General features: G+C 45.2%; 1 protein-coding gene across 8 annotated transcripts; it reads left to right on the forward strand.

Annotated features, from left to right (window-relative positions):
• Positions 1–1,515: 1,515 nt before the first annotated feature.
• Positions 1,516–24,808, forward strand: filip1b (filamin A interacting protein 1b). Of its 8 annotated transcripts, none has more exons than XR_014758424.1 (9): positions 1,870–2,319; positions 9,666–9,950; positions 11,319–11,492; positions 11,768–11,946; positions 16,937–19,748; positions 19,942–20,006; positions 20,651–20,708; positions 22,544–22,639; positions 23,641–24,808. XR_014758424.1 is itself a non-coding variant. In XM_084699452.1 (8 exons), exons 2-8 carry the CDS (start codon positions 9,678–9,680, stop codon positions 23,659–23,661), a joined length of 3,582 nt encoding a protein of 1,193 aa, XP_084555578.1. In that variant the 5' UTR covers positions 1,871–2,319; positions 9,666–9,677; the 3' UTR covers positions 23,662–24,808. The 8 variants fall into 8 exon arrangements, 5 of the variants coding, with proteins under 5 accessions (XP_084555577.1, XP_084555578.1, XP_084555580.1 ...); XR_014758425.1 differs by lacking the exon at positions 22,544–22,639 and having other exon boundaries at positions 1,871–2,319; positions 23,641–23,769; positions 24,556–24,808; XM_084699452.1 differs by lacking the exon at positions 22,544–22,639 and having other exon boundaries at positions 1,871–2,319.
• The last annotated feature ends 126 nt before the right edge of the window (positions 24,809–24,934 follow it).

Consider the following 24,934-nt stretch of genomic DNA (forward strand, 5'->3'; position numbering starts at 1 on the left):
TTGTGAGCTTGATGTCCTATGCAAAGAATGGGTTATCTAAAACCGGTGTTGTGCCACAGCCAAATGAGTAGAATTTAGTACAGTCCATCCAATGTTGTTTTTGTCTTCCTTTGCCATAAAACACGGACCTTGATTTTACAAGCACATTAAACACCTCCTGAAATAGTCCTTACTGCTATGTGGCAGACAGCTTTCCATTTTTGTTGATCTCCCTGAATGAATGGTGGATGAGTCTTTAAAGGCCATATCAAAATAAACATGTGGTCCAGTGTCTTTTAATGGAACAAATTGACAATGTCTCAATCAACCTAATGTAGCGAAAAAACGTAACCAAAACCTTTGGTGTCTTCAAAAAGAGAGAAAGAATTTATGAAACCATTGTAGTTTTTTCCGACTCAAACAACTTTTATGAGTGAAAAGTTACTTATTGCTTGACCAGTCTTGCTTGCAGAGTAAAGTCAAATGAATTACTCAAACATGATCCGACTATGATAAACATCTTCGGGCATTAGAAAAGGAGGCAGAGAGAAGGAGAGGACTTGACTCAATTATGTCTCTCTAATGAGATTATATAGTATTTCTGCCTGAACAGGGGATAGTCAGACAGAATACAGATCACTGTTACCATGGTAGTATGCTAAATTCAGTAAAACCTAACCTACTATTTCATATTTGTACAGTAGTTTACTTTCTCTGTTACATTGAAACCTTAGCTGCCGTGTTACAATAATCTATTTCTATTTAAGGTTCACAATAAACATTAGGAATTCAATTGTGACTAATTTCAAAACAGCACAATTCTATCTATAGCCTAGATTTAGTCACAGGTTACTCATGTTAACCACAAGAAAAACACTGAAGCACAATGTGAGGACCACCAACACTTTATGAGCTGAACATATCAAATGACCCTTCATGTGAAACATCTCCTCAACAACATCTTCCCAGCTATATGACTTCATCTGGGTGTGTGGAGATTGACCAGTAATGTTTTGTTTATTAAGGACCCATGACACATGGCTGTCACCCTGCAATATCACACTTGGTATACTGTGAGGCTTTCCAGACATATACTGCATTTCTGTGTACAATTAAATAAGGAATGCAATGGCATGTCAAGTGTATGGTTTGTAAATCATTTGTATTGTTGAGATTTACATGAGGTGTGCTTTTGGAATTTCTAAAAAGAGCAGTTACTGTTTTTTGGGTCAGCACACTATGTTTTATGACTGTGTTGGTGGGCAACAAACATACACTAGGCTGAACTACAGACGTCAATACAGGCAAGTCATTTGACATTCAAGCGATTTAACACGTCACTTGACTGCGGGTTAATTCAGTTCGACCCACTTATTCAATCCTTTATGGTTGAGGTTGGTGATCACATTTAATCTACAGTACCCCACAACTTGGCCTTGTCTCAGAGGAAGGCGAAGGTTAATGTCACTTGACCGGGCAGAGAGTGAGAGAGTGCTATCCCTCCCTCTGACGGGAGTGGTCAGGCTGGACTTCCCCTGCCGGAGAAGGGTTGTGTTCAACTGTCAGAGGGGCCTGGAACTGAGTCCCTCCATGTGCTCAGCTGCTAACAGCCATGAGTGAATGAGAACACTGGTTAAATTTAGCCCAGTCACTGCACTGGTCTACACTCGTCTGCCTGGGAACAAAAGGGAAAAGGAGAGGAGAAGGTCTCCCTGACATACCAGGCCTAGCTTCACTTCTTTCTCTATCTGCTTCATTATCCCAGCCTGGATATCCCCAATTGAAGGAAGGACTGACTTTTCAAACAGAAGTGGCTATTGAAAGAGGTGACAGCTGCCCACCACCTACTCACCACTGTACTGCTTTGTACCCCCTCACTTTTGCACTCTTTATCATTCTCTATCTATATCTCTCTCTCTTTCTCTCTCTCTCTTCCTGCCTCCCCCCTCCTATCTCAGCCTTTCCCTTTGCCTCTCACTCTCTCCTCTCTCCTGGTCTTGCCCACTCACTCACTCTTCTCTTTGCTTGCTCGCTCACTCACCCTCTCACTCATCCTCTCAGTGTGTGAAGAAGACTGCTGGCCCAAACTTGGGAGAGGACAAAGCGGGTTGTTCATCTTTTTCTTCTCTTCCTGTGACCCTGACATAGAGGAAGAAAAGGACACAGACTGAGGGATAAGTTAGAAGAGAGGAGGAATAAGATATACTTTTATGAAACTTCAGTAGTGATGGTGCCTGAGCTTGTCAAACACTAACAAAAGTCAGGCAGTTTATACTCTGTGAGTAGTGATTTAGTGACTGAAATATTTACACCCTTACGTTTTGGGATTGCTGAGCACAGGTAAGAAATTATTCAGATTTCTGCCTTTAACTAACTTTTCATAACTACTTCAAATACACTGGATGTACTGTACATACATGGTCTAATCATACATGTCCAATAGATGAAGTCCTGTGATAAACCTATTATTGACCTAACAATTCCACAGACATCCAGTTTATTTATTTGTCTATGATGATATATATATATATATCTATCATATATATACATATATATATCTCGATTCTAATGGAAGATACAGTGCCAAACAACAACACCCACTAGTCCATGTTTGTGGATGTTGACTCACAAATGGACGAGACACACTGTGAATCAGTGGGCTGTGATTGAGCATTACCGACAGTGCTGGTCTAATGTCCTGTTCAAGCTCAGCTCAGGAAATGGTACATGGGCAGGCATTCATTGATTACATCTTCTACCAGAATAATACTTGAGCTCTCTCTCCAGAGGATGGTTGAAATGCAGTGGGCCAAATGGCTTGTGGTGAAAAATGACGCAGCAGAATAGTAATAAATCTAGGTGATTTGCAGTTGAACTGGAACTGAGCAGGGGGTTTTTGTTGTTTGTTTTGTTTTTATAAGAGATGTTACTGATATACTTAAATTGGACTCATATCTGGAGCTTTTTTAATCCCAGTAAATGAGATATTTTGGTTTTAAGTAGATTTTTCCAAACACAAGATAAATGTTTTACGTACTTTTCCCAAGGGATGCAATTTTTTATAAGAGGGCCCATGAGAGACGTCTGTGTTTGAGGGGACCCAGTTAACAGAGGTGGCCCCACACCCCCTCAATGTTGACATAGTGGCAGCCATTGTTCCATGCACCTTGATCTCTGGAGACATAAAAATCCTTCCATCTGTATAGTTTTTCATGTTACTTTAAATCGGGATTTCAACTAGGAGGAAAATAATATTATCGGAACAATTTCGATTGGTGCATCTGGCAAAAAAAAAAACTGAAACCCTGACAAGAAAGCCTATCATGATATCAGAAAACAAATATTTTATCTCAAATGTCACACAGTTCGACTGTGTTACTATTTGATAAGGGGCCAACATACTGTACTTTAAGGCAGTTGAACCCATGATCTCTTAGCGGGTAATGACGAGGGCTTTACAGTTGGACAATTTTACTGCCCTTCCTTAATCTTCATTAGGATTTTAATGGAGTGTGCTGTCAGTCCCATATCACCAATAAGCTGGAGACTTATGGGTTATTATGTATGCACATCAAAATATTTCTGGCTGTATAAGCATCTTCCCCTCCAGCCCGTAACTCCACATTTCATACTGCATTCCCCTGTGCTCTTGTAAGTTTGTTGGCAGTGTTCTTCTTTAAATCATCTGCTTTAGCTTGTGCCTGTGTCATGACTTCAGCAGCAGCCAGAAGCCCAAACAGATAAGACGGTGAGGCATGAGAACACTTCACCAATTCAGCTCAGCAATCTTGTGAGGGAAGCAACTCTTTGTGATTGGCTTTTAGAACAACACCAGCATTCCCATGGCAGCAGAAGAGCAACCAGAGGTGGTGTGTGTGTGTGTGTGTGTGTGTGTGTGTGGAGGGGGGAGGGTTGTTGTTTATGGTGCTTTGGTCACCCAGTGTGCTTAACAATAAAACTATTATGACTTACTGGCCATCCCTGTCAAAACTCATGAGTGCAGCACCAGTAACATTGCGTGGAGGTACTCTGGGACTACATCCATCTCAGAGTCCGCGTGGGAGGAACACGTGTTGTTGATGCTTTCATTTCCCACAAGGGTGTGTCTTCACAACAGCTGACCGAGGTATAAAAAAAAAAGCATTAGCGCTGGACCATCCAACTGACCATCAGTCAGCTGACCATCAGTCAGTCAAGCCTTAGAGTGAGGTCATCTCCCTTGCTAACAGACAGGAGGTAGAGGAGGAGGAAGAGGAAGAAGATAAGTATGAAGACGATGTGCAGGTGTATAGTTGGTAACTAATAGAGAATAGAGCAGGAAGTCATTACAGGAATAATTCATCCTCCAAACACCTGAAAGTTATTTTGCTTAGTTTAATTTAGCTCCGGGAAATGGCCTGAAAACTGAATGAAATAAATAAGTAACAATTCAGTAAAAGTCAACAGCTAACCCCACATACCACACACACACACAACTTTTCCTTGCCCCTCACCCCCCCCCCCTCGTTCTCCTACTTCTCGAGCTGTCTCAATCACTCACACAAACTTCTCTCTCTCTCTCTCCTTCTCTCTCTCGGTCTCACTCTCTCCCCTCTCTGTTCCTCCACTGTCTTTCTTGCCTCTACGTTTATGAGGGAAGTGACTTCATCCTCATCCCATCTGAAAGGCATGTGAAAGTGGCCTGCTGGAGAACTACAGTACATCTGGCCTGTGATGTCAGCTCACTGGACCCGTTTATGCTGATGAGGCACACTGAGAAAATATGAAGATAAAACCCTGCCATTTCTGCTGCCTAGGCATTCCTGGTGCAGAAGGACCTGGACTGGGGAATTTAATTGGATTGAGAATAGTGAAACTCTGGCCCACCCAAATCTCTCTATTCATAACATCCTGTACTGCTATTGACGTATGGTAAAGCAATAACAGTTTAGTATATTGATAGTCCTTCGTTTTCTAAATGTGAAATATATTTTTGATAGTTTTTGTCGCTGGGCACACATTGCCACTGGAATGCCAGACATTTGGAAGACATTTCCTTTTAAACTGCCTGTGATGCATTTCATATTAAGTGAGCATATCCATGTTCCAGTCGGATTCGGAAATTCTCTATCTGTGCTCACTAAGACCCCTGACCTGGTTTCTAGCTGAGGGTTACTTTGAACCTGGCCATGTTTCGGATTTCTATTTTTATCCAAGCCTTTACAGAGATCTGCTGCCCACTCAACTGTACTTTATGACTGTGACATCCCCTTCTAAGGAGGCAGGTAACGATGACATGTCACATGGTCAGAGGACATGGTCTATCAAGTTAGATGTGGAGGCATTGGTGTCCACAAAAGACTTCTGGCTACTGTGTACACAGGACTCACAAAGATAAAGGAAGGTCTAAGTGTTTTCTCCAGTAGTAGTGATTCAAATTCAACATAAAGAATAAATAAAGAATAAAATGTCTTTAACGCATGGGTAGGCAAAACCCCTGAGTGAGATTTCAAATGAGCCTGTCTGGAGAGGTTATTTAGGTAGAATTAATACTTGTGTTGAAAGCTATCGAGATGATTTGGATGAGGATGTGCATGTGTTGGACAGTGACAAGATAAGGGAAAATGTATATTTGTATCTTTACAAAATACTACAGACTGTAACCAGACAAGCTCTGCAAGGGGTATGCCTGTCTCAACTGAACAGTCTGTGTCAGCATTTGGCATAAATGTTTGACATTGATAGTGTGCTGGTACAGTACTAGACACACTTGGGTGCATGTTGCTGCACTGTAGTTGACAAGAAGTCAAAAAATGTTCAGCACACTGGAAAACCGGTGTGTTAAATATGTACTTAAATAAAGATACCTTGATTGTTTGGTTCACTTCAGCAAAGTGATAACTTTTGTCTTCTCTACACTTGAGACAGACGTATCCTGCTGGCACAGAGTTTCACAGTCTCATCTTAACACTCCAATCAGCCACTTGACTCATTGACCTCGTCTGGTTGCAAGGTTGTCTGGGACTCGGATTGCAACGTGGCTAGCTAGCTACAGCAGGAGTCGTAGAGGAAGTGCTGCCTCAAATCTGAATGTATGTTCTTCACAGCGATGAGATACTGGAAAGCCTGTCTGACCGTCTGCTCACCCCCGACGGTCAGTGTTCCCCCTTTGTGGGAGACGGAACATAATACACTGTGGCTAATCACAGACTGTCAGAGGTGTGTGGGACCGGTGCTCAGACTGTACCTCTCTCACAGCGTGTCAGCGGGCTGTAACCAAGCTCTGACTCACGATGAAGCGAGGAGCTTTGTTTTAGTTGTGAACCCCAATGGTTTTGCTCTCCTCCAGCCTTGCTGCTTACTGACAGTGGCAGCTGCGCTCGCGAATACAACATGGGGCGATGCGGACCCCCAAGTGCATTTATGTGTAATCATCTGATTAATGAAGTGCAAAGCTGTGTTAAGTTCTGTCGTGACATACAATTCCACCCCACAAAGGGTTGCCAAGGTTACCATGGCACTACACATATTGTTTGATTTATGAAATTGTTGAAGTTGACAGTTGGAAACAGTTAAAGTTGACATCTGTACATTGTCAACATTATACAAGACAAAACTTCCCAAAGTAAAATCTGTAGCAAGTAAAAGACTGGGTGGATTGATTTTTCCCAGAAGAGGTGATGTGTTAAGGAAATGATTTTAACACAAAACATCATCACCACAAACTGAATGTGTAAAACGAAAGAGCAGTAACTAAAATAGGTGGCCTAATATTTTGCTGTCTGGATTTTGCTGTCCCCTTTTCCTGCAACAGTGAGTTGTTGTAGCAAAGTCAGCTGGACCCTCGGGTCCTCAAAACAAATCTATTTCTTTTCTCCCATGCCTTTTTTTAGGCACATTTGAGTCTTCCCGTGGCTGAATTAAATTCTATGTGAAAGACATTTCACCAAGACATTTCACATTGAGCGACAATATCTTGTTTGCGGAATTTGGACAGCTGCCACCACCTGTCAGAACAATTTTTTTTCTTCTTTTTTTAAAACCGGTGCTAAGTAGATGAGACTGCAAGACATGCCCTGAGGGGGGCCTTTCCTCTCCCAGACACCACACATAAAACCATCTCACGTGTAGCGGTGGAGTTGCAAATTGATCCACCACCCTACGCATTTCAAATGACTTGTCTGACAACGGCAACGGAAAGTGCTGAGAGCTGACACGTTAAACTTAGCCGAGCACTTAGCATTCTCACCACACCATGTACTGCTGCACTGTAAGAGAATGGAAGCACTGCCGCATGAAGCTAGGATGTGGTCTGGTCACCCTTTCAGATCTTAATACCGGGCATGTCAATTACAAATGTGACGGCTGAACTGGCTCACACCAACCCTTGTTTCCCAGATTAGCTGCACTGTTATGCCCAGGAAGGAATGTTTGCATGGAGGAGGCTATCAATAACCCCCCATTTTACTTCTAAATATAAACGGGTGTCTTTGAATATCAGAGGTTTTTGAATACCTCTTTAAAATATACACAGGGAATGCTGGGAAACAATTCCAGTGTGCAAACGTTCCTCTTTAGAGGCTGACTGACAAGGAGCAGTGACAGGGTTATTTACAAGACGGTATCTGGCCAGTGAGAGACCTACAGCTGTGCAGTTCAATTAAAGAATTGGCATCTGTTAGAACGCTGATGACTTATAAATTGATAGCCTTTGAGTTTCCTCTCAAGGGTCAAACCAGAACCAGTGGACAGACCCTAAAAATACACAGGGAAATTTCACTTGCAGACAGCTGTGCATGCAGGCCATTCTGCCCAAGGTCCGGCTCAAATATAGGGGGTTAAGGGTGTGGGGGTCCATCACTTATTTACCCAGTGACCCTGGATTCACGGGCCGAGAACTCATGTATCACCCTCAAGCCACAGCTGTCCCAGGTTTTAGCAAGGCTCTAGTGTAAATCAGGAAGACCGGTCTAGAATGATCGCATCTCCATAAATATCTACTGTGCGATCGTGAGGACTGAGCTGTTGAATCGCCCGTGAGTGCTTGAGCTGCACTTCATCACTGCTTAATGCTGCTAAGGTCATTGTGTGAAACAACGTAATTGCCCAAGGAATCATCTGTACTGACTGCCGATCTTTTGCAGATGGAGCAGAATAAACAGGGAGAGTTACCTCACAGCAGAGCACCGTTTCATTACAATAACACAATAAATATGGCCACCGCTTCCCCAGAGGGCGTTTTAGTTATTTGATACAGAGCCTTTATGTAAACACGATGTGTAATATTGTGACTGCTGTAACTTCAGGCTCGTCTCGGTTTTATTTTCCAACACACAAGTTTTTGCTTTTGGTTCAAATCAAACTGACACTCAAAATTAAGACAGCTCTTCGGTTCTACCCATGAGGGCTTGGCTACTCCCCTGAAACAACTATTAATAACACCCAGCTCTGAAGTGCCTGCTACTATATGGCTGCCAGAATTCTCTGAGTCTGAGTCACCCGCTGCTTTCGTCAGAGGAACAACCTTGAGCAACTCGGGCTCCATTCAGATCCTATGGCCTCATGTTCCTTTCCTGAGGAACCCCACACTGTATCTCCAAGGACGTGGATTTCCCCCTGTGTTTGGGTGTGGGAGACAGCTGTCCGTGTCATCACAGTCGAGGTGTCTCTCATGAGAGTCACAGATCCGTGCGTGGGGATAATTGTTTCTCATCTAACGACTAAATCTAATTGCCCATCTGTCAAAGCGTTGCTTGTGATCCCCACTTTAACCACACATTTACCCCCCCCTTCCCCCCCCGACACACACACGGGTCTTTGATCAATGTCCAAAGGCCGTCAGGCCTTGCGCTCCCCCGATGTGATACGATGGAAGGCACGGTTCTGGCTCTTCGGGGGCGATGGAAACTATGGTTCTGAGGTGAAACAGCAGGGGGGGCGGGAGCGCCCGTCTGTCAAACCGTGTTCCCGCTCTTTGATTATGAGCATGAAGTCCACGTGTCTTTAAACTGACCCTCTCAACATAGTCACACTCGCCCATGAAGTACTGCAGGCCCACTTTCGGATAGCAGCGCACATATTTCCCGCATGAACGTTACACCTAACATACATGTTCTCTACCACATGTACCAGTTCAGTCCACGTGTTCACAGGTTCCCGTGAGAGAGATGATCTTGTGTGGGCCTTAGGCCTCGGGACCCACACCCTGCCACGAGTGAGATGTTGTGTTCCCACAGGGAAGCTGTGAACGAGACACATTTCTGATGTCGTTCTGAGAAGTCCAGAGATCGTATGCATCACAAAAGTGTTTTCGTCGTCAAACGTCTTTCTTGTCATTAGCACTACCAGCAAATCAATCAAAATATTTATGATATGTCCTGTAGAAAACCCATAGCTGACCAATTCTCATTCTAGAAATACCTCCTGGCATATTTTGTGGCAGTGAATATTTTCAGATTATTGCGTCTCTCTCCAGGGATAATAACACAGATGGCTGTGGCCTTGTAAACAAAACATGATCCTCGAGCACAAGCTTCAGAGACAGCATTGATATCACATCCCAGTGGTCGAAAATAGCCCAATCCAAAGAGAGAATACTCATTGTTGACAGCGAATCAATCCTGAAGATTTTTCTGGACGGACAATTGTAGATGTGGAATTTAGTATCTTTAAAGTTGTTTACCATGGTTGTTTACCTATCCCTCTAGCGCCAGGAGAGAATGAGGTCAAGGACCAGTGCCATGGAAGGTCCAGAGGACGAACACATCAACGTGGCCCCGCCCACCAAAACCTTCATCCGAGAGGAAAAGGAGAACACACCGGAGCAGATGAAGAGCAAGATGAAGGGTCAGCAAGGTGAAAGAGAGAGGAAAACGGCTGTGTCAGCAACGGGGAAAACTCCTCCGAAAAACTCAGGGAGAAAATCCGGACTGATAGATCTCTCCAAAGAAGACCTTCTCCGCCTGCTGGGTGTGATGGAGGGAGAGGTGCAGGTGAGTCTCCATGGTGATGTCCAAGTGTGGCTTCCCCAAAGCTGTTCCAGTAGATTCTAGCACTTTCTCTAAAACACAAGCCAGAGAGAAACTATAGTAATGTTTCGACACTCAAATTCTTTAATTTAAAAACGAATTTGCTTCACAAATTCTTAACCTGACCAAAATGTGTTAAATCAAAAATATTCAGCTGCAGGAGAAGTCTATTTTGGCTGCAAAACAAAGAATGACTGAGTCTTCATTGGAGCAGCCTAGCCCTGGTTTTCACAGAGCTATGCTAACACCGGGCCAGGGTCATCCCTGGCAGGGTGGAGTCTCATCCTCTGTGTGTCAGGGTTGACATGTTGCTGTGACCTGAGCCACACACTCGGTCTCACTGATACTTATGGCAGCCAATAAGAGCCCCGATCCACACCTTGGCCAAATCACTGTTTACATCCCTTCAAATGCTCAACCTGTGCTTGGTAAAGTTTGGTCTGGCACTACAGTCTCAGCTCCAAAATTCAAATCCCACCCAGCTAACAACTCAGGTGCACAAACTTAAATACATTCCCAAATTATATGAAAGGGTTTCAAAAATACAGTTTCATTCAGGATACTGCTCATAATGCCTCTGTGGTACCCCCCCACAGATGGTTCAGGGTGGACTCAGGAAACAGACCTAACTGCTGCCCTGCAATAATCCTGATGATTACTTTCTAATGGAGTTCCATTTATAAACCATCCTCCAGGGACAGAATGTCGTCAGTATCCATGCCCCCCCACCCTGTCCCGCTTTCCATGGTTGATCTGCTTGGGTGTGTACACAAGATCGCTTTCCATTAGCACTCGAGCCCAAAAACATCACGAGTCAAAAGGTCAACATAGTGCACCGGCATGCTCTGAAAGACCATTCAACAGAAGAATGGTGATGTCCATGGTATGTAAATGACTTGCAAATTATATTCTAAATGACGATAACAGGGATAAGTACTAAACGGTCTGTCAACCATTTCTAGGAGAGCAATAAGAAGAGGTCTTGTAGTCTCCTCCATCCCTATGCAGGAATGCATGTTATGAGAATTGAGAGTATGAAAGAGGACCTGTCAGGGCGACCAGCTGGGGAGAACAGCACTCCCTTGTGGTTATTTAATGTTGTTTTTTATTCTCGCCCCACCCAGTGGACAATTCTGGAAACATCAAACATGTAAAACCCCCGACCAAACAAAACCCCAAACATTGAAAAGGAATTATAACTGACAAATATAAAGAGGACAACTACAGAGTTCAAGCTTAATGTGTCAACAGTGTTCTACTATTTTGAAGCGCCGCGTAGAGTCACACGGGGTACTCAAAGACAACTCTCCCCGCTGTTCCTTCCTTTCTCAGGCACGAGAAGACATCATCCACATGTTGAAGTCGGAGCGTCCGCGACCAGAAGCCCTGGAGGCTCACTACGGCTCGGCACTCCCCTCCAAGCCCCTCCAGGCCCTGCAGAGAGACAGGCTGTTGACCACCAACACGACAGCTCTGGACGACGTCTACGACAGACCCATGGCTGAGGTGAGTGTCCCAAGAAAAGTTCCCAAAGGACACCAGCCAGTGTAATCAAAATACAAGCCCGTAGATTAAAACATGTAGATTGGATTAAAAAAAACAAGAACAAAAAACTGATACTCTGATGTGGCTATGCTCTATTTCAACGATATGAAATACAACTTTAATTGGTCCCGACTTAGATCAAGAGTTAAAATTATGGACTCTCTGGGAACCCCAGTGTACTGTGCATGAGCTGAACGTGACCACTGGGCCCCCTTGACTCCCTCCTCCTCCGCCAGCTCGACCGGCTGGAGGAGAAGCAGAGGGAGACGTACCGGCGCATGCTGGAGCAGCTGCTGATGGCAGAGAAATGCCACCGGCGCACGGTCAACGAACTGGACGGAGAGAAGCGCAAGCACGCCGACTTCATGAACAAGAGCGACGACTTCACCAACCTGCTGGAGCAGGAGAGGGAGAGGTGAGAGGAGGGCCTCGCAGCGCGGAGAGGGAGGGGGAGAGAGAGAGCTATTTTTCAATACCCAAACAAGTAACAAAGGACAGCGTGTCCCCGTCATGTTCTGCGCACGAGAGGCACATGAGGGGCGCAAGAGGAGCGCACACTGCAGGGCAGGATGGAAAAGGGAGGCAAGGGTTCGGAGGGTCAATGGGGTGGAGTGGGGTGGGGGGCGGAATCCCCTATCATAACCTGTGCTGTCCTGCCAATGCCTGCTATACCCGCTGTTGCTGGGAAGCCCACAAAGACCCGCAGTGGAAGCCACATGAGACGCAGGGGCCCAAAGGGGAGCTTCGCAGGCCACAGGCGTAGCGTGTAGGACACAGGGGGAAGTGAGGCCCTCGCTGGTTCGAGAGAGGCCCCGAGGTGCCCTGCCAGCCACCGATGATTAAGGCTGACAGAGACCGACCTCCAGGGAGTGATGAATGGACTCGGACAATAAAAAACGGACACACCAGGCAGGGTCATGCGGATATTATAGATGGACCCCTTACAATGTCACTCGCATGGAATCGCGCAGCTAAACCCTTTTACAGTGGGGGGGGGGGGGGGGGGCTTGCTGGAGTTTAAGGATAGCGCTTCTCAGATTTACTGTGCTGTGGCAGAATCACATACATGACTTTCTTAAAGCCTTTCAAAATCTGAACAGGCCTATTTCCCATCACAAGTTGTCTTTTCTCCATCATATAGCACTTATAGAGTGCAGGCCATCTGACAAACACCTTTCTTCGACTGAGGCACTGAGCAAGCATGGGAATAGGTCAGGACCAAAAAAAAAAGGAAAGAAAGAAAAACAGACTCAATAATACCAGCACGATGAGGCCAGGTGGAACTTGTGAGGCTCATATAGGAGCTGGAATCCAGATGTCAATCTGAGCAGCAGACAGCACACTTCCTGCCCGTCCAAAGAGCAGCAAGTCTGAACAAATCAGATGATGTTCGTGACATCACCTGAGGCACGCAGGCCAATCAGATAAGACCCAGATTGGGGATCGGTCAGATAGACGCGACTTATCAGCACCCAATCCATCTGTACAGTGCTGTGCATGGCCAAGTCTACTCTAAGCATATACCAGAGGCCAACAGACTGAGTTGTTTGGCTGCAACAGCTAAATATTTGGAGGTGTTTTGACAGTGAGGTTGCACGCTTGTTGAGGATGTTGTGCTTGGCAAAATGACCGGATCTTATTTATTTACCAACATGGAGTTCCGTGGTCATGGTTTAGAAACCAAAGCAATCAATGTTCTCCATGAGGAAAAGGCCACCCGCTTGCAATGTGCAAAATAACGACTGGCACATTACTGCATGTGCAACACTGGAATACTACACGTGAATACCGCGTACTGTATATACTGCTGTATTCAAATCTTTGCAATCAGCCTGCATCAAAGAATTCCTCAATTCCGTGCTTGAGCCTGTGTCGCTTGAAGCGTTCAAGCCATCCACACGCTTGAGAAGGGAATAGCATCCATTCGCAGCTCTCGGTCTGTGATGAAAAATGTATTCACGTGCCGAGAGACAGAGAGGGTGAGAAAGAGGAGAAGAGGTGAGGAGATGACAGGAAGACGAGCAGGAAACAAGAGCCAGGGGCCGAGCCCGGGCAGGCACAGCTGCAGAACACACTCTCTACCACTTCAAAGACTTTATCGTGCACGTCAGACAGGCCAGTGAAACCGTGGTCCGATATTCTCCTCGGTGGTGTAGCACAGGAGTGAATTAAGGAAATGCCCGTGACAGGTGGGCTCAGTCTGAGTCACGTTGCGCTGGGGTGTTTCGGAGGTCGGGATGTGTGCAGCGAGAGACTTGCTTGATTGGATGACTCAACACATTTACAGAGGTTTCACCGTTAGTTTGACGAGGTCTGAAGATGACAGGATATATTTGGGGATTAGGGTTGGTGAGCTGAGAATAACGAGTTGACTACATACATTTAGTTCAAGTTTCTCTCTATTCAAATTCTATTGATAATGTTTATAAGATCATGTGAATTGTGTTATTTTTTATTTATACTGTCTTGGCTGGCTAGGGTTAACAACAGGTGACTGTTGTTCTAAGCCCTGTTTATAGGGAGCCCATGCAAAAAGACTTTATCTCTTCATGGATTGCTACTGCTGTCAGTGTGCTTTTATCAGGTCATGTTTTTCCACCATCTTATTTAAGCTTTCAAGCACTTTTAGGTTGAACCCCCCCCCTCCTTCCCTCCCTCCCCTCCCTGCTGGTGTCTCTCAACAGCGTGTGATAACACATTCCTCCAGGGTGGAATCATCTCAGAGACACACGGTGGGTGATGTCATCCCAGGCACCTGTGAAAGGATACCAGGTCACAGAGGGGAACTCTGCCAGGGTAATAAGATGTTCTCTGTTTACACTTCAGAGACCATCGCAGAACCTCCCTCACTGCCAGTCTCTCTGTGAGGTCTATAAACTGTTTATCTGTGTGGTGTGAACATGATATTGCGGAAATCTGTTTTGGGGACCATCTCTTGGTAACACAGGGTTACCTCCCGTTGGGGCGAACATATTGCCCTTGAGAAGAATATACAGAAATGTGGCTATGGCGACTGTAACTGGTTTGACATTAGCAGCATAAGTGGGTTTAAGCAAAGGTGCCGTGTGTTTATCCTGTCCCACGCGCCCCTCCCATCGCTGACAGGCCTCTGTCATCAGTGGGGCTATGAATAGCAATGACCACAAGGAAACATTCAGGTCATCTGCTATAGAAGTTACTTTATAATGCCACGCTAGTTGAGGGGAAAGGTCATACCAGCGTACTCAAACATTACACTAACCCTGCAGTAAGGAATGAGTAAACACCATGTCTTAGCATAGCACTGGATCTCATTAAGCCAATGCTTTCTCTCACAACCAGGTTTCACTGGATACACTGAAGAAGGCCGATAGTGCTCATGAACTACTATATATGTGAAACACTGCACAGACCACTAATACTGTACATGCTGTGAGCTATCATGCAACAGTTTATCTGCATTGCTGTTAATCAGCAGCATTCTCTGTGTGAAGGCCACTCTGGACCTTGTGACGCAAGTTTTATGATTAGTCCTCCCAGTGACATCACCCGTGTGGCATTCCGGATCATTCTAGATTTACAAGACCACAAGTGTTGTTTCTCTGGAGAAATGTCTTGGGAGCTGAAGCTTAATGAAGGTCTCACACATGGCAATATTGAAACTTTACCACAATATTTGGTGTCCTCTACAGCACATGCACTGGGTCTTTAGCATCTACACACTGTACATGTTTGAAACCACTTTGGTGAGAAATAAAAAAGTATTCTGTGCTTTCGCAAATTGAGACTCATGAGAACATACACAGGTGACATTTGATCTTATTGATTCTATCTGCTGTCTACTATCTATGAACTGGAAAGTAGCTCCAGTCTGGTATTGTGCTCTCCTAAACAAAACTATCCCTTTGCATTGTTGCCCAGTTTCTATGGAAACACTGTCAGCTGCAAGATGAACAAGACAATTGGGTCAGGCCAGACAACTGAGTGAGTTGAGGGAGAGGAAGCCAGTCTATCTGACAATACGTTTACTTGTGTACCTGTGTTTAAAAGGCTCTTTAAAACCTTCAGACTTTCCTGCGACGACCACGTTTTCATGCACCGGGGAGAAGAAAGGGAAAGGGAAGAGAAAGAGGGGAGATTTAGTGTGAGAAGCCTTCCCCTCTGCCTTGAACCCCTCCTCCTCTGTGTCCAAACAAGGGCAGCACCATTATATGCCTTATATGGGAGGGATGACATCACCCGCTACTGGAGCAGTGTTGGTTTTACACAACATTCACATTTCATTGTCCATTGATGACATGTTTGGAATGTGATGGCTAATTCCCTGTGGAGTGGGGGCCCTCTCGGACCTTGTGAGAGTCTTAGCCATCCGGCTCTCCTGCACAATTCAAAACACGCTAGGCATGGAGGTACCTGCCCTGCATCGTGTCTACTGGGTAAGTTTTAGACAGTTTCAGACAAGACTGAAGCCTTTGAAAACTAGGGGCAAACAAGGCACAGTCTGGTTGCTAACATGACTATTGTTAGAATGGCTGTTTCTCTGTGTGCTATGCAGGGAGCATTTGTTTGTAATGCAAAGCAAGGTTTTGGAAACCAAAGACAAGTGCCGTGCAGTTCTGTGCTGCTGATTATGCCTCGAGGTTTCTGATGTGGTGTGTGTGTGTGGCTTCCACATGGAAACTACCTGTTACAATCTCCCCGGGAGCACTCGCACAGCAGGATCCGCAGCAAGACTCCCGCAGAGCTTAGTTAAACATCTACTCCTGTGACTCCATCAAGGTCCAATCGCACAAACAAGTCTCTCCCAGGTGGCCGGGTCTCCCTGTTTGAGGCCGACTCGTTCTGTCATTACCCTTCCACGGCAGCGCGTCTGTGATGTGGCACCTTGCGGTCACATCACATCACCGGCTCGGTGCGCAGGTCAGCGAGCGGGACCCCTGTTGGTGAGAATCACGAGGGTTCGGGATTTAATCTGCCTCCCTCCTTTGTTCCCTCTCTCCTATCATGCCTGGGCCATTTCTTCTGCTCGCCTGCCTCTCACTCAGGCTGCCACTGCCCACAGGGTTCTAAGGGGGGGATGCTCTCATTCAGAGTCTGCTCAGACTTCTCTGCGAGAGTCCGGGGCCACACTCCACTGCCTCGTTCACTTTAGCGTCCGTGTGCTGGACATGAGTAATGATAGTGCACGAAAATTGAACATAGAATGACAGTGTTGGAAGATGCAAGAGGCAATTGATTTGTTCACGTTGCTGGAGTAACGCCAGAAGTGGAACTGCTGAATGAATGACGCAGGGGTTTTCCACCATTTCACTCGCATATTTCTCATTTGCACTGTCCCTGTCTTTCTCGATTCCTCTATTTCTCTCTCTCTATCTGTTTCTCCCTCTCTCTGTTGCTCCCTCTCCCTTCCTTTGTCTTTCTCTCAGATTAAAAAAGCTGCTGGAGCAAGAAAAGGCGTACCAGGCTCGTAAAGACAAGGACCACAGCCGCAGGCTAGAGAAGGTCCGAGAGGAGCTGGTCCGACTGAAGTCCTTTGCCCTGATGCTGGTGGACGAACGGCAGCTCCACATCGAGCAGATCGACCAGCAGAGCCACAAGGTCCAGGACCTCAGCCAGAAGTTGCAGGAGCGGGAGCAGCGCCTGACCGCTGTGACCAGCACGGCCCAGGAAGACAGCCAGAAGGTCCTCAAGCTCGAGGTGGAGTTGGAGCACAAGGCTGCCAAATTTTCCCAGGAGCATGAGGAGATGACCGCCAAGCTGGCCAACCAGGAGTCCCAGAGCCGCCAGCTACGCTTGAAGCTGGCAGGCCTGGGCCACAGGATCGAGGAGCTGGAGGAGAGCAACCGAGCTCTGCAGAAGTCGGAAGAAGACCACCAGGAGCTGAGAGACAAGATGAGCAAGGGGGAATGCGGGATTTCCAGCCTCATGGCGGAGCTGGAGAGCCTCCGTAAGAGGCTCGTGGAAATGGAGGGAAAAGACGAGGAGATCACCAAGACGGAGAGCCTTTGCAGGGAACTGAGAAAGAGACTGCAGGACGAGGAGACCCATGGCAAGGAGCTGAGACTGGAGGTGGACAAACTGCAGAAGAGAATGGTCCATCTGGAGAAACTGGAGAGCGCTTTTAACAAGAGTAAAACCGAATGTTCACAGCTTCATATAAACCTAGAAAGAGAAAAGAATGTGGCAAAGGATCTGGCTGCTGAGATGGAGACGGTGAAAAGTCGTGTGAGAGACCTGGAGGGTTCGGAGTCGAGACTTGAGCAGGCAGAAATGGGACTGAAGGATGACCTGATGAAGCTCAAGTCCTTCACAGTGATACTGGTGGACGAGAGGAAGAACATGGCGGAGAGAATCAAACAGGAGGAGCAAAGAAGTGACGATCTGAGTAAGATGTTCAAAACGGAGCAAGGCAAGGTCATGGAGGTCACAGAGAAGCTCATTGAGGAGAGCAAAAAGCTCCTCAAACTGAAATCGGAGATGGAGATCAAAGTGACAAACTCGACTAGAGAGAAGGACGAACTGAAAACAAAACTCGCAAGTGAAGAGGAAAAGTGCAGGGATCTGACATGCAAGGTGAGCGCAATGAAAAAACGCATGGACGGCCTGGAAGAGGCGGAGAGGGAATCGAGAACAACCAGGGCCAACCAGGACAACTACAGACACCCCGACGAGGACAACAAAATCAAGGAGCTGACTCTGGAAATTGAGAGACTCAAAAACCGCCTGAAGCAACTCGAGGTGGTAGAAGGTGATCTGATGAAGACGGAGGACGAGTACGACCTGCTGGAGAAGAAGTTCCGAATGGAGCAGGACAAGGCTAATGCCCTTTCCCAGTTGCTGGAGGAGATGAAGGGTCATATTGCCAGGAACAAGGCCATAGAGAAAGGGGAGGCCGTCACTCAGGAGGCTGAGCTGAGGACGCGATGCAAAATGGAGGAGGCCAAGACCAGAGACCTTCAGGCAGACATCCAAGCCTTGAAGGAGAAGATCCACGAGCTGATGAACAAGGAGGACCAGCTCTCCCAGCTGCAAGTGGACTACTCTGTTCTCCAGCAGAGGTTTATCGAGGAGGAGGACAAGAAGAAGAGCATGATCCAGGAAGTGGCGAGCCTCGCCAAGGAGCTAGAGGCCACCAAGCGCTACAGTCGTGCCTTGAGGCCCAGCATGAACGGCAGACGGATGGTGGATGTGCCTGTCACCTCTGCCGCTGTGCAAACAGACCTGGTGACCAGTGAGCCTGTGGAAGAGGAAACCCCCGCGGTGTTCATCAGGAAGTCGGTCCTGGAGGAGAACCACATTATGAGCAACCTGAGGCAGAAGGGTCTGAAGAAGCCCACCGTTCTGGAGCGTTACCCGCCTGCTGCCGCGGAGCTGAGCATGAGAAAATCCTGGATCCCCTGGATGAAAAAGAAGGAGGCGATCACTGTAACTCAGACCGGCCCCGACAAGGTGACCTCTTTGGACAACGAGGAGTCCTTCCTTCGCCCCCCTGAGGTGACCATGTCGCAAAAACCTGGCCAGCCTCTGCGCATCCGAGTAACCCCCGACCACAAGAACAGCACGGCCACCTTGGAGATCACCAGTCCTCGAGCCGAGGACTTCTTCTCCAGCACCACCATCATCCCCACCCTCGGCCTGCAGAAACCGCGGATCACCATTGTCCCCAAGCCCACCACCATGTCCTCCAAGAGCAGGGCCGGCGAAAGCTTTGGGGATCCAGAACGGTCCAAGTCTCCGGTCACCATAACCACCATCTCCAGGGCCAAATCCCCCGAGGAGCGTCGGAGCACCTCCTCAGACACTGGTGCCTTCTCCCCCGTCTCCATCATCACGGTCAGCACCACCCCAGTGTCTGAGGCAACCTCACCGGGGGCCCACGAGATGACAAGCGGCCACGCCGTGTTCAAGGTGACCCCAGACAAGCAGACAGTGCCGGCTCCTGTCAGGAAATACAACTCCAACGCAAACATCATCACTACCACTGAGGACAACAAGATCCATATCCACTTGGGCCCGCAGATCAAGCGTTCTGCAGAGGGAGGCAGCAGCAGCAGTCCCATGGTCACGGTCAGGCCCCTGACCGTGAGCACAGAAAGCAAAGACACCGCCACAGGGACAGTGCTTCGCTCGCCACGACACCCGAACGCCACCCCGGGAAAGACCACCCCCAGCAAGGTGACGAGCAGCATCACCATCACCCCCATCACTTCAGCACCCTCCAGACCAACACAGTCAGTGGTGAGTATCATACGTGATCTGTTTCATCGCACAATCCTTCTCGTATTCTGTCCTCTCAGTATATTAGCTGAGTTGTCAATTTCATAGTAAAACTATGAAATGATGCACTTGGGTCAAGTTTACAGTTTGATTCAAATATTTGTGACCTCGTAGACAGAAATATCTAAATGTTTTCCAATCTTCTATATTTCAGTTGCTTCTGAAATGTTTCAAAATGATATCAGGTGGTGTGTGCTCCCTAGATAGCACTCTATCAAGGTATATAAACAATTGAATACATTCCCTGTGAATAATACTAACATTGGAATGAATTGATGATTGACGGTAGAAGGGCCATTCAAAGGTCTTGTGTGGAAACACAAACACTGTACTGGCACCGACTGACCATATTGTTCCTCCCCTTTCACTAAAAATGGACCAGAGATGACCAATTTGGATGTTTTACTAAAGTGGGCGAACCTTCACATTAGGAGTAGAAAAGCAAAAATGAACATCACACAGTTTAACAAAATTTCACTTAATTCAGTCTAACCTTTTTGGCACAGCTTTGAAAACACACTTCCCAATTATTTGTTTAATGTAACAGACACTGTATAAAAAATGTGCAAAGTTATATGCAGCATGGTGACATTCCTCAAAAACACGATTGTAGCTATAAATATGAAGACACACAATGAAGTTTTAGATTTTCAATATCCAAGATGGCCACCCCTTGTCATCCCAAACTGCCGTAAATGAAGTTTATTTCTGTCATGGAATGTATGCGTTTTCCTATACTGTAGCTTTCTTGCTTAAATGCAGTGCCCTCAAAAAAGCACTTGCAGTATATTTTAAAGTGGGATGTTAACTGATGATGATGTTTGATTTTTGTCTCAGTGTACATGTCGTATGATTTATTTCAGTCCGGTTCGGATGTGCAGTCAACTCGGGCCGCGGCCACACGAATCCCTGTGTCAAAAGGTATGAAAACGGGGAAGGCTGTTCTGGGTATGTCCACGGTTACCAGGTTAGAGTCACGAGCAGAGAGCCAGTCAATGAAAATAGAAGTGAGGAAGTCTGCAGTCTGCAGATCTGTCTCCTCGGGGGGAGGGAAGAGCTGAGAGCCACACGCTGCCATGGAAACACACCTCCCAGGACTCCACATGATTCCCCGCTTATCCTGTCTTCTTCCAAAAACAGACAGGGCACATACAAAATGCTCTTCTGCACAGACACACTGCAGAACATCTTTACAATTTAAGACACAGCATACTGTAGCTTTAAATATATATATATATATAGACAGATTCAGTGAGCATTTTTAATGTACAAACAATGATATTGCTTTGTCCGCACATTGTATTTTGAAATATATGTTTGTCCTGTTTATCCATGTGTTTTTCAAGCTGTCAGTGACACAAAGGCGTTTCCATTGCATGTTTTCATGTGCCTATATGCAATGCTTTTTTTGTTTTACTCAACACAATCAGACTAATTCTCATCAGGATTTTCACACTGTAAGTAGACATTTTTGTTTTATGATTCATTTTGCCAATACCATGTATGGAGGTTTCCGAATACCAAATCTCCCTGAAATGTGTGCAAAAGCCAATTTGATCATTTATCTTCCACACGTATTTGTTGCACCAGAAAATAAACTCTTCTTCTTTGAAACACAACATAAGACTTCTGGATATCCGTACACTATTGATGTAAAAAGGTTGGAGAAGCCAAAGGTCAGTGTAGTAAAGGTTTATATCATGCAAAGCATGCACTATAGTGTATGTACTGTAGGTGAGTAAAAATGACATTAGGAAGCCTCCATTTAGCAGTACCTTTTCTGTTTTTGGTGACTCGTCTGCAGAACAGCCCCAACAAATGACGAACATAACCCGTAATGTCATCATCATGTATAAGCCACAAATCAGATTGTAGATAAAAAGTCTTCCATCTCATTTTTAGGGGGAATTTTTCTTGCAAATATCAACGCCAAGGACACAGACGTTACCTGGGTTGAATGTCAAACTAATACAGTTGTTTATCTTAATGTTACTACTTCAAAACGACCCTTGATGGCAAAGTTGTTCATTTTGCTTATGGCAAAGCCTTTTTCTCAGTGAGTCAGAGAAATCTACAGAAAGAGAATAGGAGGGATTCCCAGAGTGGAAACAGAAAGAGACAGATCATGTATGGTATTGGCCCCGATTCCTGATATGATCTAGCCGGCTGTAAAGGATGTGATTGATGAACTTCCTGAGGACCCACCACAGCATGTGACACAATGTATGAGGGCAGCACATAGGGGTGTCAGGAATGACATTTTATATTTACTTTGGTACTTTTGGTAGGATATAGGCCAAACAGAGACTTGTCAAATAAATGTGTATCTCTCCAGATACAAACCCTGAAAAAGAATATTGTAGGAGTCTCATTCAGCTCTAATCACTTCCAACACTGCCCCCTTTACGTCCCTCCCATCTTCCATCTTATCCTGACCATATTCATTTCCTAAATCAAAACATATGGGAAATTGCTTGCTTCAAAAGCATCTCAAATACTGTAAAAGCACCGGAAGAATGTCTCTATTTATAAATAAACAGCTCCCTCACATGGACAGATCTTGACATAACTATATAAACGTGCAAGCATTGAGAACAAAAAAATAAAACATATTCCTCTGTGGAATAGGTCAGCTATACAGTATATAGACATTATGTTCAATAAATAACCAATCATTTTGAAATGGAGAACTTCACATAAACATCTAAGGGATCTATTGATGGACCACTGGTCATCTCATTGCATTTTTTCCACAGATGGACCATAATCAAAACCATAACTAAACAAGAATGTGATAGGATATCATGAGATCACAAAACAGATCCGGGTCCACAGAGGAAATTCCACTCAAGGTGCTGATGCTCTCATTGTTAAGACTTGATTACAAATGGCCTCTGAGTAATTAGGAAATACTTTAAACTGTAAGCATCTTTCCAATCTAAACTGATAACAAATGACCGATGCAAAACATATCCTACTATCCTAATGAGCTAGAATGGATGAACAAAGGTTTACATAATCAGTCAAATGAGGCAAATAAGAAAGACTCACTGATGTCAGGGTTCAAGGGAGGGCATCCCTGGAGAGCCAACAGAGCGGTGCAGATGGAGAGAGATGGGTAGCAGACCAAAGCAAGGCATGTCCATAATAAGGGCAATGGCTTCAGTTGAGTCCCCTTTCTTGGGAGAAGCATCTGGAAACCAGGGCTGCGTATTTGTGAAAAGCTGAAACACAGAGACTCACAACAAGGACATTTGACTTTGATTCAGCTACATCCTGCACATGTAACCCATGATCCCCCTGTGGTTAATTTTGGAGGATCAAACGATCACTTCTGGTTAAACCGTCGGAGCCTAAATGTAATGGTACAGTCTATTCTCAATTTACAGAGGATCCCATCCGTTATTTTATTGGACAATGGCAACAAGGGTCACAGTGTGGATCCATAGACAATACATGTTAATACTTTGACAATTATTAACGCATTTGCTTCTATTAACAAACATTTGGCTGCTGAGTTATACAGCAATCATAAACATCTTCATGCCATTGTGCTGACTTAGGACATAATGTTTTTAACTTGCAACATTCCGACCAATAATCTGTAACTTTTTAATTACCGGCTTGGCAAAAAGTTAGTTAGCTGAACTATGATTTATTTTGTGAGAATACTAGACATTGAGAGAATACACCCATACAGGTTTTCAGGTATGCTCTGTTTTTGTCAAATTGCCTTGTACAATTCGGTTGGTCAACCCTCAAGGTAACATAAAAACATTAATTTCTATATTTTTATGTTGGCTTTCTGGCACAACATGCCACTCATTGTGCTAAACAACTTTTGTTCCCACAGGAAATGTTATGCACTATGTGATTGAGCCTAGATGAACATTGATGTGGATTTTTCCTTCACCTTCTCTGACAACCACTCTGGAGTGCAACTCTTTTGTCATTGTGTGCTGCCACAGTCATCAACAACCACGTAAGGGAAAACATTGAGCTGAGGGGTCTTGAGGGGCTGTCATGTGTGAAGTGTCTATGACATTTCGGACAGGAATTGGGTTGGTATCTGACTGAGAACTAAGCCAAATGATTCTGGAGAGGTCCAGTATACGCATGTAACTGAGTAGTTGTTCCGGAGTGCACATAAAACCCCTAAATATGTATTATCTACAGTGTGTAAAAAGAGGATGCAATTTATAGTAGGACAAATTTAAATGACTAAAGTATGTGACATTAAAATAGCTAGTATTCTCTTCAGGGTAAATTGAGGGAAATTTTGCATATTGAGAGCTTTTCAGGGAGCCACATTTTGATCAAGATAAGAGGAGTGATAACACTGAACACAAATATAGTTACATTTTTAGTCATTTAGCAGATGCTCTTATCCAGAGCGACTCACAGTAAGTACAGGGACATTCCCCCCGAGGCAAGTAGGGTGAAGTGCCTTGCCCAAGGACACAACGTCATTTGGCACAGCCAGGAATTGGCATGATTTGAACTGGCAACCTTCTGATTACCAGCCTGATTCCATAACCGCTCAGCCACCTGACTCCCAAGTTAACAATTGTTTTAATATGTGTTGTCACTATAGTGTAAAAACAGAGAGTTACATTTCTTCCAATTATAATCATCCCTACACATGATTTGATGATTTAAACTATTGCTATTGTTAAAAAAGTGCTTCTCATGAAGAGGTGGAGGAGGGTGTGGGGTGGCATTGAATATACTGGCATCTTACAGTACTTGCATTTTCGGTTCCCACCAGGTAACATAACAAGCACAACATCTTTCCTGAGATTACTCCATTTCTATTTTGTATCTTGCAATGTTGAACTTTTTGAAGCAGTCATTAAACAAGCTTACTTGCATTTCTTTTGTGACTGAATATGATGTAGCCTACTGTATTGTGTGGATTACTGCAATGACAAGCAATTTAATTATAAAGAGCATCCTTTTACTACAGATCTCTGCTTGTGTTTGACCCAATAAAGCACTGTGGTATATTTTGTCATCATTAATCATTTTTGTTCTGTTCTGATTTCAGTCATAATAAAAATTTGCACTGTAACTGCCTTTATATTGATGACATCACAAGCCGTTGAACCGTGGGTATACACTTCCTGGGTCTGTAGGAGTAGGTTTGT

Source organism: Hypomesus nipponensis, chromosome 6, assembly GCF_054491055.1.
Source record: "Hypomesus nipponensis isolate SF chromosome 6, ASM5449105v1, whole genome shotgun sequence".
NCBI classification, from domain to species: Eukaryota; Metazoa; Chordata; class Actinopteri; order Osmeriformes; family Osmeridae; genus Hypomesus; species Hypomesus nipponensis.

Coding starts and splice junctions, on each gene's coding strand:
- filip1b (XM_084699451.1), top strand. CDS start 9,678: ATGAGGTCAAGGACCAGTGCCATGGAAGGTCCAGAGGACGAACACATC. Junction 11,493..11,767: donor ACGACAGACCCATGGCTGAG/GTGAGTGTCCCA, acceptor CTCCTCCGCCAG/CTCGACCGGCTGGAGGAGAA. Junction 11,947..16,936: donor CTGGAGCAGGAGAGGGAGAG/GTGAGAGGAGGG, acceptor TCTTTCTCTCAG/ATTAAAAAAGCTGCTGGAGC.